Below are 18,855 nucleotides of genomic sequence, written 5' to 3'. Positions count from 1 at the left end.
GCGTGTCAGCATTTTGGAAAACCCTAACTTAACTCTGGTGCCGTGTCACATATAGAAATTTTTTGATATTTGCAACCATAGTAAAACAAAGACTTATATTTTTGATATTTATTTTATATATTTAAATGCCATTTAACAAAGAAAAATCAACCAAAAAAATGAGTTTGCATGTCACCTCTGACACACGTGTCATAGGTTCGCCATCACTGTCATATACTGTGCTTTTGTCACTCGAAAGAATTTTAGTATTTCTTCAAGGTTCTTCACATACGTACACCTTAAGAGATATCAAGTAGGCGTAACACGTTCTCAGAAAATTAACGTTGGCACGCAGAAGAATTTTGAGTCAGAGATTTTGCTGGTTTGGGCACGCACTCACAAAAAGGTTGCCCACCCCTGGCCTAGGCAATTTTCTAGTATATCTACAAATTTCTGCTCCCACCAGTTGAATAGAACTGAGTTTTCCTTACTAAGGAGTCAAAGAGTTGTTTCAAGGAAATATAAATTGATTTAGAGAACTTCATATTCAAGTTAATTTGTCTATTATTTATCAGTAATTGTTACTAATGGTTGGGCACAAATTGTAAGCATTTCAACTAATTCACTAAAATCACATTTTCACCTAAGTTGTTATAATTGCATTTATACAACTAAATCTTTTCTTTTGCTTTATTCTGCATTGTATATAATTTGTATGAATAAGCTTATATAAAACTTGTATATATAAAAGTGTTTGAAGGGGGTTTGGAAGATATTTCTAAGGTTAAAAGTTAATCACCCTCTTAGAAATCATTGGTGGATGGGACTTTTACCAAAAGTAGTAGTACTAAAAGGAATATTTGACAACTCTCCACCATATAATTTTGGTTTGTAATTTATAGAGGGATGAAAAGGTAAGTTTTGGATGAGAATAGAAAAAAGAAAAATTTAAATGGATGATATAGCACGTGGCATATGTATTGATACAAACAGTAGCACTTACTTTTTGACAGGTACTACTCTCTCTCTCTGCTCTATGTATTAATTCATATATTTCTCATAGTAAACTTTTGAGGTGGGTACTATTATTCTCCTTTTCCAGAGCAAACTGTGGTACACAGAATTTTAAGTAATTTATCCAATGACACTATTGGCAGAACTGGATTAATCCCAGACAGTCTAGCTCTAGAGTGTACTTTTAACAAAACCGCTTTCATGAAAAGGAATATAACACTATCAGAATATATTTCAGATGCTGCTAAATTTGTAATCGTGATTTTACTCAATTGAATTCCATAGTTGCTAAACACATTTGTTTTTATCTTTTCTAGGAATGAAATTCAATGATTTTTTAAAGATACGCATGCCCTACCCAAAATCTGTCTTTAAGCCATGGACTCTGTCTATTTTGAGCCAACGTTGTTCAGCTTCATTATTCAGCTTTTTCCTTAAAATGTGTGGGGAACAGAGTTTGTCCTTCAGCTAATTTCCTGAGAAAAATGATAGGCCCCCTTTAAAATAAAAACAGATGACTTATATACTTAAACTAGTTTATTGAATTCGTTTACAATTCAAGTTGACAAAGCTGCCTCTACCTGGATTTAAAAAGACAGAATGTCTTCACACAGCCATTTATTATTTGTAATTGCTCTGGATATGTATTCAAGAAAAATTCAAGATAAACCATGTCAGATAATATTTTGCACGTATATTTGAGTTGTTCTGTTTCTTTCCATATTTAGTCAAATATTTAAAGTCAGCAAATCATGTGTCTCTTAATGTGCTGCATGTGCTAGCTTTTGATTCTCTTAGCAACAATATTGTTATGAGAAAGCTTTGCCAGTTGCTTGACTGTGCTTTATAAATGCTCAAGAGAATACTTGGAACAATTTACACCACAACTTGAGATTCTTATATAATGTATATTTTGTGACTGTTTTTAGCATTTAATTTATATTTAAACATTTCAAAAGCTTGTAACAAAATAATCATATTTAACAATAACTGCATTAGGTATTTTTGCTGGGTTTTTTTACATTATACTGGAAAAACATAAAAGTTTTTCAACTAGCCTAGTCATTCACCTTCCTAAAATGGAGAAACTTTAAAAATTAATCATTCCTCCTGAAAATATTTTATCCTCAATCTCAAAGTATTATTCATACAATAAAGCAAATAAGACTATTCTGGATCCTGCCTACCTTTATCGTCATCATGTATCTTGACTTTGCCTCTTTATACACCAGGAAATGTTACACTTATTCATATGTTAAGCTTAGGTGTAGAGCCTCCTCCAGGAAATATTTCCTGACTACCACCATTATTGCTTAGTTCTTTTTTTTTCTGAGCTTCCACAATAAGCAATGCATGGCTCTGTAATTGTATTTATCACATTCCTTTTGATATAATCATCTACTTGTGTATATGTCTTTCTTACGTTGAGAACTTTATATCTCTTTAACTAATGAATAAAATACCACAAATGTCTTTGTCTTCCAAGTAAAATTGCTGGTCATAATTTAATCTAACCCTTCTCTTAATGTTTCCAAGGTCACTTCTCTGCATTCTCTCCCTGAGTGATTTCAGGTCCTGTTGTTTTAATTATTACCTTAATGCAGATAATTCCCAAATTGATACTTTCATCCCACATTTATTTTCAAAGATCTGCATATCCAATTGGCCACTAGATACAGGTGATTGGATAGAGATACAGATGCCTATAAATTCAGCATATCCAAAGCTAAAAATCATCTTATTTTCCTCAAACTGCTCCTTGAATCTGTGGTATTTATTTCCATGAATGGCTTCTCTCTGTCCTTCACTCTTCATACTTAATCTTTAATTAATCTTGCACATTTTCTCCTAAGTTTTTTAAAATATAGATCCAGTCTGAGTACTCTTCCCTCTTCATATTGCTTTCAGTATTCTTTTTGAAATATTGATCTGATCAAGTCAGTCCCTCTGCTTAAAAACTCTGAATAGCTTTTCAGACATCATCTTGAAATTCTAAAATGTTTTCTACTACTTTACCCTACTGCTGAATTGAGCCACTGTCAATTCAGTGGCTCAATGCAGCAGGTTCCCTGATGTGTAGGAATAGAAAGCAGAATTAATACAACTTTTATATCTAATCCAGTCACCTTTGCATTATATTCAGATCTTTTACATACACTATATTTAGACCTTTTATGACCTAGCCTTATCCTGTTCTGTAATTTATAGATACTCTATACCACTGGATGACTTGCTGTTTGTTTATTCCATGCTTTTTTTAAAAATCGTAGTACATTTGCTCATTGAAGTTCCTTCCAGTTAACTTTCTAAGTGAACAATTCCTATGTAATCTTCAAAATTTTCCTCAAATATATATTTTTCAAAGAGACTATATGGACCATTCTAGTTAAAAGACTATCTTTTTTTAAAAATAGGGTTTTTTAATTGATGTCAGAGAGAAGAAGGGAGAGGGAGAGAGATAGAAACATCGATGAGAGAGAATAATCAATTGCCTGCCTTCTCCACAGCCCCCTTAGGGGATTGAGCCTGCAACTGGGGCATGTACCCAGCCAGGAATCAAACCACAACCTCCCGCTTCACAGGTTGACACACAACCACTGAGCCTGCCTGCCTTCTCCACAGCCCCCTTAGGGGATTGAGCCCGCACTGGGGCATGTACCCAACCAGGAATCAAACCACAACCTCCCGGTTCACAGGTTGACACACAACCACTGAGCTACACCGGCCTGGCAAAAGAATATCTTTTTATGTCACTAGTGATATTTTAGAACTTTCTACCCTATGCTATTAATGCCCTTACATGATCGTTGTTATTTATGGACTAGTCTTCCATATTATAATATGACCTTTTCCATCCTCTGTGTTCCTAGGGCCTTGGGGTATACTATATAGTTTTTATCATATATAATATGAAGAGTAGCTAAAGAAATTAGACATATTTAGCCTAAAATATGTGATAATTGTTAAGGGGGAAAGTTTTTATAATATTTAAAGGTTAACCATTAAAAGAGTAATTCCATTTGATATGTGAAGCTTCAGGAGGCAGCAGATAGAAATTAAAGAAAGACATTTTAGCATGTACAATTTAGAAAAAGGTAAGTGTCTTATACTGGAGGTAATACATAGTAGGCTTTCAATAAATGGCAGCCTATTATTTTTTCTTTTTAAATTGAGGTATAATTTATATACAATAGACTACACAGCTTTTAAGTGTACAGTTCCATAAATTTTTACATGTATTTATGTCTAAGTAAAAAATCAGAAAGGTAGAGAATATTTCCAATCTTCCAGAAAGCTTCCTCATGCCCCTCCCATCTGTTTTCCATACATTTAACCATGATTCTGAGCTTAACCACCAGAGATTAGCTTTGACCGGAAACCTACAGTATATTTTTTATGTGTTTTTTATCCTCACCCAAGAAGGATATGCTTATTGATTTTAGAGAGAGGAAGGGAGAGAGAGAAAAAAGAAACATTGATTGGTTGCTTCCCATATGCGCCCCAACTAAGGATTGAACCTGCAACCTAGGTATGTGCCCTGACTGGAAATTGAACCCGCCACCCACCAGGGCGAAACTTACAGTATATTGTATCCTTTGTGTCTGCCTTTTTCTACTCATCTATATGTCTGTGAGGATAATTCATGTTGTTGACGGTAGCAGTAGTTATTTTTGTTTGATGTTCTTTATTTCTTGATGCGTAGAATTCTATTACATGAATAGAATCTCTACCCCCCACATATAGTCCATACCATTTATTTATCATTTATATACACTTTTTAGTAGGTACTGTTGAATGCTTTTTCTGAAAGAGTTAAATGAATTTTACACTTTCAGTAGCAGTTTGGTTGTTTCTTTATATAGAAAATTTAAAGAAGAAAATAAAAATTATTCAGTCGCACAACCAATGATAATTACTATTAACCTTTAGCATATATTCTTCTAGTCATTTTGTTTATATAATTTTAGTAAAGTTGGACTCATTAGGCAATTTGTTTTGCATCCTCTTTTAAAAACTTAATATATTGTGTCTGGGTGGTGTGGCTCAGCCTTCGAGTGTAGACCCAGGAACCCTGAGGTCACCAGTTCAATTCCCGGTCAGGGCACATGCCCAGGTTGTGGGCTAGGTCCCCAGTAGGGATCGTGCTGGAGGCAGCCGGTCAGTGATGTTCCTCTCATCCATGTTTCTATCTCTCCCTCTCCCTTCTTTTCTCTCTAAAAATCAATTAAAAAAAAAAAAAGCCCAGCCAGTGTGGCTCAGTGGTTGAGTGTCAATCTATGAACCAGGAGGTCATGGTTAGATTCCAGTCAGGGCACATACTTGGGTTGCTGGCTTGATCCCCAGTGCGGGGCGGGCAGGAGGCAGTCAATTAATGACTCTCTATCATCATTGATGTTTCTATCTCTCTCCCCCTTCCCTCTCTGAAATCAATAAAAATATATTTAAAATTTTTTTTTTAAATAAAAACTTAATATATTGTGAACATTTTCCCATATCCTTTTATAAAGAACTAGAGGCCCAGTGCATGGAATTCGTGCACTGGTAGTGTCCCTAGTGGCTGCCAGCTGCTGGCCGGGGCCTCCCTTCCTTCCCCTGGCTGGCCTGCCCTCTGGTCGAACTCCCGGAAGAACTTCGGTAGAGGGGACAATTTGCCCACTATGCTTTTATTATGTAGGATCATATTTTCTTTCTTAACATATTCCATTTTTAAAAACCAATAATCATATTTGTATTAGATACATTTATTAAATAGAGTATGTTTTATATTGATGATAAAAATCAGAATACTGCTTTGGAGCCTCTTCTCAAAATAGGAGAATATAATTTAATATCTTTTCTCAAGAAAAATTAACAATTAGCTTATAAATAGTTCTGTTATCTCAAGCCACTCAAATAGCATAAACTACTTTCTAATATAATATAATTTTTAAAATGTTTTTATTTAGAGAGAGAGGAAGGGAGAGAAACATCGATGAGAGAGAAACTTAAAAATTATTGAAAGAGCTTTGTTTATGTGAATTGTATGTATTAATGTTTACAATACTAGAAGTTAAAACTGAGGATTTTAAGTATTAATTCATTCCAAAATAGTAATACTTTACCTATGTTACATAATTAACATTTTAAAATTAAGATAACTAATTATTTGCTCTTTTTGAAAGCTTGAATTTATCATTGGCAACAAATACTGTTAGTTGTTTTTCTTGAAATGACAGGCTTACTTTATTCATTTTCAAGAAACTTTCTGCCAAAAATCTAAGTTAGACTAACGGTGGTTTGTTATTTAAGTAAAAAAGATGTTACGTTGGAAAAAGGGGCAGGTTCAGCTTTCATCTCAGCTTCATAAGTGCTTTCTTCAGGACTATTATTATAAGAAGTGCTTTATATGCATACTTCTGTCTAGTTCCACAGATTAAAAAGATGTATATTTAAGGATGAAAATTTAATAAAATTTATGATTTGTTCTGCTTTGTAATGGACATTCATAAATAAAAATAGCCTTTTTAAAATTGTGGGCATAGTGCAAAGACAGTGATTGTTAGAGATTGTTTGTTTGTTTGTTTTTGCCACTGCCTTAATTTGTGCTAAGGTACTAGCAGTTTTACCACTAGTGCTTTTGCACCTTTAAGTGCACATGTCAACACAGTGAAAAAGGGAAATACCATCTTAGTATCATTTTAAAAATGTTTTTGACCATGTCAGCTCTCTAAAAGGATTTCTCCCCCCTTAGCAGACCACATTTTGGGAACCATTGCTATGGAGGATATTTTTGGTGCTTAGTTATAAAGTTTTGATTGTTTTCATTTTAATGAAATGTACTTGTTTTTCCCATGGGGTTGGCATTGTCTAGTCACATATACTACTGTTGTACATGTATCTAATCAAGGACTCTTACAATTTAAATTCTTAGTACATTGGCCTGTGTGATGGCAGTACAATCAAAATAGCAACAGACTAATTTACAGAGAATATTTATATTATAAAGGCTGCAAAGTAGGAATTCTATTGCATTATTATGTTATTAGGAGTGTTGAATCAAATCTTTTTGTAATTTTTTGTATTTTTAGGCTTGCATTGATGACAATGTCGATATGGTGAAGTTTCTGGTAGAAAATGGAGCAAATATCAATCAACCTGATAATGAAGGCTGGATACCACTACATGCAGCTGCTTCCTGTGGATATCTCGATATTGCAGAGTAAGCCAGTTCTCTGTTTACTTTTATTCAAATACAATTATAGAGACCTTAGATTTTACAGAAATTATTCTTAAAGGCAAGTGAGCAACATGTTATATTACTGTAATTAATAAAAATTATTCTTCCCAGGAAAGAGAATAAATGGTTCTTGGGAATCCTAATATTGAGTCCATTGATACCCATATGAGATCCTCACCCTGTCTCCCCACCTCTGGCTTGTGGTACTTTGTATTAATATGAGTAATTGATTGTACACATGCTTCACCCCCATCTCCTTTTCTTTTGAATACATGTGCAGGATTGTCAAATAATTCAAGTCTATCTCTATGTAATTTTGAATTGTTAGGGGACATTAACGATAATTTTCAATTTGGTTACTTTGTTATAGGGAGAATATGATACATAGTTCTCCATTTAGTCAATTTATGCTTGTTTAGTTTTTATTAAGATTACTTCCAAATTCAGTGAGAAAGAGTCATTGTATTAACTACCTTTAATGAGTGGGTACTTTCCAAGAAAATTCAATTATTTAAGCTTTTAACAGGAAGTATGAATATCTTGACAAAATAATTTTTTCATTCAATTTTTTTTCTTCTAACTATGTGTCAACACTACAAACACTTATTGTCTGTCTGCTCACATCAAAGCTTTTCAGCTAACTTTGTAAATCTCTCTTAGTAAACTTTCAGTTTTATTTCTTTGTATATTTCACACACACACACACACACACACACACACACACACACACACACCATGTATATTAAAGATCTGATACTTCAATTTAAAGGAGAGGCAGTGTTTGGTGAAATGAAAAGTGCTCTGGCCTTGGAATCAAAAGCTCTCCATTGGGTTTGATTACTGACTCTTAACACTAACTGCACAACATCTTTTAGTAATTTGTTTCTTTTTTCTGGGCCTTGCCTTCTTTATGTGATTTCTCTGGTCGGTGTGGCTTGGTGGTTTAGCATTGACGCAGGAACCAACAAGTCACCAGTTCGATTCCTAGTCATGGTACATGCCCAGCTTGCGCTCAATCCCCAGTAGAGTGCGTGCAGGAGGCAGCCGATGAATGATTCTCTCTCATCATTGATGTTTCTCTCTATGCCTCTCCCTTCCTCTCTCTCTAAAAACCAATAAAAACATATTTAAAAAATAAATAAAAGGAGGTCTTTTTGCCATTGCAGAACAATAGTGGTTGTTCATAATTATAATCATGGTTCTCAAGTTCCTTACTCCTTCTGTTCTTTTCATGCTCATCAGAGGACTTGTATCTCTTCATTATAGAAAAAATAGCTAATGTGTATTTATCTTTAGCTGTTCTTACATAGTTGGTACTTAGACACTGGGGTTGACTGAGGTGGATTATGAAGGCTTCCTTAACCACTCAAGTGGTATGACCTTGCTTACCTTTTATAAGCTTCAGTTTTCTCCTTTATTCCTCTATAGAATAGGAATGATATTTCCTAGGTTTGCTGTGAGGGTTAACTGACATAACTCATTAAGCATATTGGCACATAGAAAGTACTCATATGTGTTAACTTTTGACCATTATTTCATTTATCTCTTCTGGGAAAATGAAAACCCAATTTCTTTCTTTAGATGTTTAATCCTTGTGTTTTCTTTTTTGATTTATGCTTCCGAGTTTGAAAAGATAATAATTGTCCTGAATAATTTCCTATGGAATAATTTTTATAGACTTGATTGATAACCCATTGTGGCAGTTGGGATGATTTTAGCTGCAAGTGAGTATATCAAGTTTAAAATGCCCTAAAGAATAAGAGCTCTTGTTATAGAGGTCTAGAGACCCGGTGCACGATATTCGTGCATGGAGGGAGGGGTTCCCCTCAGCCAAGCCTGCACCCTCTCCAATCCAGGACCCCTCGGGGGATGTCCAACTGCCGGTTTAGGCCCGATCCTTAGGGCCTAAACCAGCAGTTGGACAACCCTCTCACAATCCAGTACTGCTGGCTCCTAACCACTCGCCTGCCTGCCTGCCTGGTTGTCCCTACCCGCTTCTGCCTGCCAGCCTGATCGCCCCCTAACAACTCCCCTGCTGGCCTGATTGACACCTAACTGCTCCCCTGCTGGCCCAATCACCCCCAACTGCCCTACCCTGCAGGTCTGGTCCCTCCAACTGCCCTCCCCTGCAGGCCTGGTCCCCCTAACTGCCCTCCCCTGCCAGCCATCTTGTGACAACGTGGAGGTTGTCATCTTGTGACAATGTGGGGGTATCCATCTTGTGATGACATGGGGGCAACCATCTTGTGATGTAAGGGTGTGGGGGTCAATTTGCATATTACCTCTTTATTATATAGGGTGTTACATTTGTATACACTATAAAATGATGTGGAGAACAGAGATGGGGCTGTGACTTTTCCCTATCACTCTATCACAGGGACAAATAGGATGGTAGGGTCATTACATCAAGAACAACAGTTTTATCAGAGATTCCTATGTTGTTAAGGAGATAAGTCATCTGGGGCCACGGGGAGATCTAGGATTGTTAGAGAGCATGTGTCATGGCAAGAAACATCTGATACGGTGTACCACTAAAAAAGGCTACAAGTTGATTGCACATTCGCTGAGGTCGACCCCTTCCAACTCTCCCATCCACACTCATCTTGTATACTTATTTCAGATAGACGAGTGTAGATGGGAGAGTTGGAAGGGGTCGACCTCAGCAAACGTACCTCAAAACGATGTACCTCCCCCACGCTGCGTATCCCGCGGCCCGCCTGCACCGCGTCTCCTGTCACCCAACCAACCGACACCCCCCACTTCTTCTAACACCACTTCTTCAAAATAGACTCGCCCAGGCCGAAAAACGACTTATGCGCATGAGCCACGAAGTTTCAATCGCACTGTACATGCGCGCCTGCACGTGGTATTTTGTGGAAGAGCCACACTCAAGAGGCCAAAGAGCCGCATGTGGCTCGCGAGCCGCGGTTTGCCGACCACTGATCTAGGGCCTGGGGTCTTTCAGGCTTTTTCTTCATCTGACTTTCCCAAATACGGACCTTATTCCTACCCTAGCCCCCCGCTTAGTGCAAGATGATAACCACAACTCCTGAACTGTGTTTTTCCATATGCCCATCCCAAGAGCAAAATAAAAATTGGTTGAGGAGTGGAAATTATCTTCTCCATATTCTGTGTATGTCAAGGGAGGGGAACCCTCTGACTGCAGCTTATTTCCCCTTAAGGTACTTCCATTGGCCTGGCTTAAATATTTGCCTCTGTCTACTCTGGAAAAGCAAGAATCTGGCATATCCAATTTTTTACATGCCAGTAAACAAGTGTGAGGGGGGTGAACAGTCTGCTCAAATGTTAACATTTTCAATAGAGTAACTATAACTTTTTATTTTTTGGGAGATGGGATATGGAATATGAGCTTCTTAGGTCCTATTTTGACTAAGCTTGACTAGAATTTTGCTGATCTAACTACCTTCCTATAGGAAGTTAGAATTTATGGCTGTAGTATAGCTGAAGTATAATACATAGTGTCTCTGAACCAAATTAAAATTAGAAAATAATGACTTTTCTTTTTTTGCCATAAGAATTTTTTAAAATTATGACAATGTTTATAGAAATTAGTATATAATGGGTTATTTGTTAAGGTGATAGCCCCAAACTTTTCCAAATGCATGATTATTTTTATCAGCATTATCTCTTTCGCAATTAATTCCACTAATGAATGTGAGAAGTTAATGAAACCCTAGTTTTCTTGGGCCTAGAAAGATATAGCATGGTGGTGGCTTAAGAGATAGGGTGAAGATATCTCCCAAATCAGAGCACTTGTTAGGGTAAAAGGCCCCATTAATACTAATGTAGAGACAGCTGTTACAAACCAGGAATAACCTTGGAAAATGGGTCACTCTGCTAAATGAAATATTTGGAGTTAAATTTGTTCCAAATCCTGGTTCTGCATTTGCTAGTCTTGTGCCCTTGGCCAAGCTACGTAGTCTCTATGATTAATATTATTTATGAAAAAATATGATTATTTGGGAATGATCAGGCATCTTCCTAGCTCTTACTTCTCATATTGCTTTCCACGTTTTTCACTATGTCAGTACTGGGCTACTTTTAGTTTCCTGACAGTCCTTGCTAGTTCACATCATAGTGTCTTTGCACACAGCAGTTCATTTGCCTCATTTCTTTACTTGATCGGTTTTTACCAAACTCAAACCTTTCTGATATTCCTGGCTGATTCATCATCATCTCTAACACATCAATTGTTTACATGCTGCTTTACCAACTGCATTGTGCACAGAATAGTGCTAATTCTTCCCTATTGAAATGAGCCGAAGCAAACAGTGAAGGAGATGGTTTACTCTGAGAATTTGAAGCTGATTAGGCTACAGTGAGTTCTAAATTTTTGACTTTTGTTGGAGATAGTAGAACAAAGAATATGAGGTTACAGTTTAGTTTTTAGACAATTCGTGTCTGGTCTGTAACCTAGCAGAAACCAGTTGAATAGATGAATGATATTTCTTCATATTCTGGCTCAATTATCTCACCTTTTCACCAAGGTAATTACCCTCAACCTCTCCCTGCTTTGAATCAGGTAGAAGTCTTAGGGAAAACTAACAATAGAGATTAATAATGCCCCTTCTCCAGAGTGGATTAGAGGAAGTATAAATGAAGTGAGTTTGGGAGTATCATATTAATGTTCAGCATTATACCATCTTTGGTCATCAAGAGTCTGTTCATATTGGCTTCTGAGTCCTTGGGACATTACCAGATAAAGTAAACTTGCACTTTAGTATTACAAGGTGTTCCAGACATGTTTTACATTTCCTGCCCCGGGTCTAGACTTGCCATTTTTCCAAGGATCCCCTTCCTTGTAATGGGTGCTAGAAGTGCTCATTGTTACTACGGATTATTGTTTCCAATTCAAATTCAGCAGCAGGGTGTTTTTCTTTAATCTCTTCTATCTTATATATCAATATTTCCTTTCTCCTCCACTTCATTGCCAGGAACTACAAGATTAAAATAACGCATAATTACTATTTGTTTCATCAGATGTTACACATACATTACACTGTAATATAACAGCAATACCACCAACAGCAACAATATGATTACTAAAAGCAGTTTGAAGTTTGGTTGGTTGGGTTTGGGGGGGAGGAGGAAGGTGGTTCATTTCTTTTTGTCCTTAAGTATCCCACTTGAAATATATCATCAAATTACTCTGTATAGAAATCAGTTGAAATAGTTCTATTTTGTGTGGTTATACCACCAACTAGGTGTGCTGTTAAGTTCACTGTTTAATTTTTTTTATTTTTTAGAGTTTGTTTTTTAAAAATTTAATTTTGTTTTATGGTTCATATAAAATAGCAGGTTCTAATGGCAATCCCTGTTCTACCACTCTATTTCCTCCCACATCCTATAATTTTTTAATTTTATATTTTATCCCAGTATGGTTTTTAATGTATTATTTAAAGTAAGTATTACTCCTCCTTTGTAGATAAATGATAGAACATTATACACATATTCCTTCACTTTTCTTTTTTCACTTAACAGTCTATTATGGAAAATGCTGTATAGTAGAAAATATAGATATTTCTCATTATTCTTTTTAGGTTTAGTACTCCATTGTACAGTATGTCATTGTGGTTTATTCAGCCTATCCCTGTTGATTGACCAATGAACGTTATTTGAATGACTACAGTTTTATCCTTGGAATTGTTTTGGGGTTGTTGTGTTTTTGTTTTTGTATTCTTGTAAATCATAGAAATTTTTATGTTAGTGAAAAATGTTTTGTGTTTGAGTAATAAAGTTTAAATGACTTATTTTATTAACATTTTGGTTATTGATGTGCTTATTGTTCTGATATAATCGTTTTATGTTTTAATTTCATCACCATATTTTTTTAGGCCTCCAGTACAGATGTTTAAGGAATGTTTTTTATTTTTTTATTGATTTCAGGGGGGAAAGGAGAGGGAGAGAGAGATAGAAACATCAAAGATGAGAGAGAACCATTGATTGGCTGCCTCGTGCATGCCCCATACTGGGGATTGAGCCCACATCCTGGGCATGTGCCCTGACCGGGAGTCAAACCGAGATCTCCTGGTTCAAAGGTCGATGCTCAACCACTGAGCCATGTCAGCTAGGCAGGAATGCTTTAATCTTTAGTTGCTTTAGTATTTGCCATAAAATTTTCCAATAGTAGAGAAAATTAGCTCTGTATTAGGCTAATGTTATTTAGCTTCATGGTATATAGAATGAAATATTGATTAATTAGTATATTTAATATATTTTTCTTCTTGTTTGAAGTCGTTTTAAAAACACTACTGTTGAGGATCTCATATCATTGTAAAATGCTAGTAGTATTTACATCAGTGACATTTTCATGGTTTTATTTACAGCTTGGAAAAAGTTCCATTAGCTTTGTCACTTGATCATTAAAGAACCAGCTTTTAAGGATATGAAAACTTTTAAATATTTGTGGTGACATATTTATAACTTGGCTTTTCTTCATTTTAACCTTTATTCCATAAACATCCATCAGTATCCTCACAATTTTTCTTGGCTTGTCCTTCAAAATATATCCATTATTAAACTATTTTTCATCGCCTCTTTCATTTCTCCTTGATCCTGGACACAACCGTAACTGTCCTCTTCTCCCCATGTATTTCTCATATAGCAGCCAGAGTGATCCTTTTAAAATATTGTAAGTGGGATAATATCACATTTTTTACTCAAAACTCTCCTATAGGTTCATAATGCATTCAGGGTAAAAGCCAGAGTTCTGATGGCCTGCAAGGCCATGTTTGGCCACTTGTCACCTTTCGACTTCATTTTTTTCACTTTTCTCCAAGCTCTCTCATTTAGTCACACTGGTCTGGTTCCCTTGTTAAGCCTTTAAATGTATTTTTTGCAAAAATATTAATGTGTTTGGTTAGAGAATACTGCCTTAGGCTCAGTTTAGTTGTTAAATAATCTATAATATTTCTAAAATATGAATAATTTTATATTTTTCTGTGTGATGGTAGACCTATATTAAAATTCTTATAGTGTAGATGAGGAAACTGAGTCATAGAAATCACACAGTAAATGGCAGAGTTAGGATTTGAACCAGTACAGTCTAACTTTTCATGTCTGAACATTTAGCCACTACACTATTCTGCCTTTCTTTCTAGCCTTTGTAATTGGGAAAATGGTGCCATTAAACTTATTAAGGGTTCTAAAGAGCGAGATAGGGTTAAGCAGAGGAGAGAGTAAAGTGGAATGTGGATTTAGATAGGCCTAATTTGAGGTGCCAATGGTAAAGGTGCAATAGGAACCCAGGAATATTTTGGATATGTTTATAATGCATATACTGGATTTTATCAAATCTAAGATGCCAGTATTTTATGTACTAATTGAAAAGGTAAAAAAAAAAATCAAACTATAATTTGGGGTGGTTGTTCTTTTTACTTTTTAATCTCCTAGATTTTTTGTAGTTTTTTTCACACAGTATTTTTCTCTGGGCAATTTAGTGTCATTGATGTCATGTGACATTGCTTAAGAATGTTCTGATGTAAACTTTGGGATTTTCGTCTAAGTCACTGATAGTCAATTAGCAAGTTTTGATGTTGGTGCTTTCTTGCTCTTACCAGAAGGTATCAACAGAAAGTTTTGGAAAACATCCAGGAAAACATTTTAAGCAACAGTTAAGCTCAACAAATAAGGTAATATCAATGCACATAAATCTATTGAAGTGAGGACAGATATTGACAACTATGTCTTATCTACCACCTGGCCAATATTCATTTTAAGACATTATTGATTGTAACATCCATTGATTGTAGAGTATTTCAGTGATATTTAAACATAAGGGAAATATACATCTTAGAATTGTTACACAATAAGTAGGGTTTTTGTCTCTGGGAATTGGGAGCTGCAGTAATAAAAAAATTGATTTTATTAAGTGTGTGTTTTCAGGAGTTAGTGCATGATCAAAGAAGTATAGAGTTACTGTTCTAGTGAATAATTGAGAGAAATTAAAAATGTTGAAGACAGAACCTTCAGAATTTCTTAAATTTAAAGGTGGCTCTACAAAGAGCAGAGAGGAATTGAAATTTCCCCACATTTTGAATTTGCAAATGACAACCCAGGTGCTTAGACAATTGGAAATAGAGCCCAGTTTCACAAATACACCAATTTCTCTCACAGATATTAACTTGGTCTTTTCTATTGGTGTAATTAATTATATCTGTAGCATACTTATGGAATCATGATGTTAGAAATTAAAATTTAGCAAGGTGTCAGGACTACTAACAATTGTACTAATAACATGATTTATGTACAAAAATAATATAGAAATAGTCTTTGGGTTTTGGAAAATTGAAATTTTTTATAAAGGTTAAAAATAGTAATGTTATAAATTTTGCAATTTATTGACAATTAAAAATGGGAAAGAGAATTTCTGCCTCTTAGGTAGATGAATAGATATGCTTTATTCTGTTCTTTCTGCTAAGTACACCTAAAAAGCCTCAACATTACATATAAATATAAGGAACCTCTAAAAGTAGAGAGAAGGCAGAGCAGCTAGGCATCTTAAGGTCCAAAGAATGACACAGGGATGAGTTTTTTGGCTTTTCTTTTTGCCTCATATATCCCATACTTGGAGCTGAGGTAGCTGGTAACCCAAAGCGCCAGTGAATGCAGAGCAAAAAAGCCCCAATAAAAGCCTAATCTCTTTAGCCAAATACGAGGAGAGGGGCAACCTTGGCAAGGCAGAAAACTAAATAATAATAATAATAATAATAACAACAACAAAAACAACCACTATTCTACTCCAGCCATACACCATGGGGAAAATAAATCTTAGTCCCACCCATACACTCAATAGGGCAAATCGGGAGTGTAAACTTCCACCCTTACCAGGCTGTAATAAGGCACCCCAACACCCACACTGGTGATGTCAGATTAGGCTAGATACAGAGCTAGACAAGACTTTAATCCACATCAGATGGTTAACTAGCCCTCCCTGCGCTTCTAATAGTGACCATGTGGGAAGCCTGGCCTTCCACCCCACCTGGCAGTAAGGATGAGCTCTTAGTCCTGCCTGCTGGGGTGGTGTCTACAGAGGCTTACTGGCCAGTGAATACTTTTCACCATCACCACCAAGCATTAAAGAGTCCTCTTTCCCTCTCATCATGGTGTCAGTGGAAGCTACATGGGGAATAGTGAGACACTGATATCCTTCTCAGCCAGGGAAGTATCAATGTAGGTTGGGCAGGAAGCAAGAAATAACAAGGAGCTTGCCCCATCTCTGGTATCACTGAAGATTGAGTGGGGAACCTGGGCTTATATCCTCACCTTCCTCTGCTAGAGCAGGGCCAGACAAAGCCAGCTGACATAGAAGATTTAAGCAACGTTTAGAGTCATAACATGGTACTCAAAGTGTTCAGATTTTAATTGAAAATCAATTGTCATACCAATGAAAATCTCTAATTAAATGGAAGAAGATAATCAATAGAGACCAACCAACATTGCTTGATAGCAATATTAGTATTTGACAAATATAAAGCAGATAGCATAAAAATACTTCAACAAATAATTAAAAGCATGCTTAAATGAAAAAAAAAATAGAAATTCCACAAAGAAATAGAAGGAGCCTCGTAACCGGTTTGGCTCAGTGGATAGAGCGTCGGCCTGCGGACTGAGAGGTCCCGGGTTTGATTCCGGTCAAGGGCATGTACCTTGGTTGCGGGCATATCTCCAGTGGGAAGTGTGCAGGAGGCAACTGATCGATGTTTCTCTCTCATCGATGTTTCTGACTCTCTATCTCTCTCCCTTCCTCTCTGTAAAAAATCAATAAAATATATTTTTTTAAAAAAAGAAATAGAAGGAAGATATCAGAAAGAACCAAATGGAAATTTTAGAACTTAAAAAAATCAGTAACAAAAATAAATAAAAATTCAGTGGATAGCCTCAACAGCAGAATGGAGAGGATAAGAAAGAATTAGTGACCTGAAAAATTGAACAACAGAAATTACCAAATCTGAGCAACAGAGAAAATAGACTACTAGTAAAATAAAATGAACAGAGCCTCAGGGGCCTATGGGACTGTAACAGAGAGCTAGTATTTGTGCTATTGGAGTGCCAGAAGAAGAGGAGAAAGAGGGACTGTCTGAAAAAGTATTTAAAAGAATAATAAAGGATCCAACTGGCGTGGCTCAGTGGTTGAGTGTCGACCTATGAACCAGGAGGTCACGGTTCAATTCCTGGTCAGGGAACATGCTCGGGTTGCAGGCTCTACCCCCAGTGTGGGGCATGCGAGAGGCAGCCAATCAGTGGTTCTTTCTCATAATTGAGGTTTCTAGCTCTCTCTTCCTCTCCCTTCCTCTCTGAAATCAGTGAAACATATTTAAAAAAAAAAAAAAGGATGGCCAAAAACATACCCAAACTGGACAAAAGATATAAACCTACAGGTGCAAGAAGCTTAGCAAATTCTAAAGAGGTTAAACCACAGCATTCCACACCAAGACATGCTGTATACAAACCTCTGAAAAACTAAAGACAAATTAAAAATCATGAAAGCAGTGAGAAAGAAACTACACTATAGGGGGCAAAAATTAAATGACAGATTTCTCATCAGGCCAGAAGAAAGTGGCACACATTTGTCAAGCTTGAAAGAACAGAGCATATTTCTAAAAATACTTTCAAAGTCAAATTTTTGGATTCTTACTGTTACAACTATTTTTCGTTGTGGTATAGAACTTAAAAAATGAAATAGCAAAGTGCATTCCCACTGAAGATGCATAGATATTTATACTTATTTTATAATTTTTGTTTCTCAGAGACTTCCAAAAGAAAATAGCATTTATTTCTGAAGTTAATGATGTGATGTTCTGTTTACCTACTTTGAAAAGTTCAGGTAGCTTAGTTTTTATAATTTCTGTTTTATTGTAGGACTTTGAGTAATTCATTTGGATTTTTAAGAAACAACTGTTTTAGTGGTATTCTGCTGACTTTCTGATATTATAAAAATGTTTTATCATTATTAAAAACATAATATTAACTTTATCATCTTAGCCATTTTTTAAAATACTGATCTAGATCAATAGATTATAACCTTTTTAAAAATTTTTATTTATTGTTTTTTTTTTAGAGAGAGAAACATCAATTTGTTGTTCTACTTATTTATATATTCATTAATTGCTTCTTGTATGTGCCCTGATGTTGGCGTATTGGTACAATGCTCTAACCAACTGAGCTACCTGGCTAAGGCCATCTTAACCATTTTTAAGTATACAATTCAGTAGGTGTTGTTTATTCATTGTGCTGCAGATCTCTAGAATTTTTCATCTTGCAATACTGAAATTACCCATTAAACATTTATTTGTCCTCTCCTCTCCTCATTGTCTTTGATTACCACTTTTCTATTTTCAGTTTTTATTATTTTGACTTTAGATATTCCTATAAGTGGAATCATAAAACATTTGTCCTTTTGTGACTGGCTTATTTTGCTTAGCATATGGTCTTGAGGTTCATCTTTGTAACAGAGTTTCCTTTTTTAAAGCGGCACACACTGACTTTCTCAGATTTAAAAATTCATATATTGCATACATGAAGCATTCATATATTAGTGAAAAGGACTTCTTGATACTAGTTTCCCTACAGTATATAAGAAACTTAGTATTTGTCTATTAAATTTGGACATTAAATATATTCAG

General features: G+C 35.6%; 1 protein-coding gene across 9 annotated transcripts in view; it reads left to right on the top strand.

Moving 5' to 3' along the window:
* PPP1R12A (protein phosphatase 1, regulatory subunit 12A) overlaps window positions 1-18,855 on the top strand; it is a 157,030-nt gene that overhangs the window by 49,231 nt on the left and 88,944 nt on the right. For all 9 annotated transcript variants that reach the window (XR_001360178.1, XR_001360179.1, XM_014531645.1 and 6 more), the window contains exon 2: window positions 7,062-7,192. Coding sequence is in view for 7 of the 9 variants with exons in the window: in XM_014531645.1 (XP_014387131.1) it covers window positions 7,062-7,192 (131 nt within the window). In the remaining 2 variants the exon portion in view is untranslated. The remainder of the gene's footprint in view (window positions 1-7,061; window positions 7,193-18,855) is intronic.

Source organism: Myotis brandtii, unplaced genomic scaffold (assembly GCF_000412655.1).
Source record: "Myotis brandtii unplaced genomic scaffold, ASM41265v1 scaffold82, whole genome shotgun sequence".
Classification (NCBI taxonomy): domain Eukaryota; kingdom Metazoa; phylum Chordata; class Mammalia; order Chiroptera; family Vespertilionidae; genus Myotis; species Myotis brandtii.
Note: the sequence above shows the minus strand (reverse complement) of the source record. Positions and strands in the feature narration are given on the sequence as shown.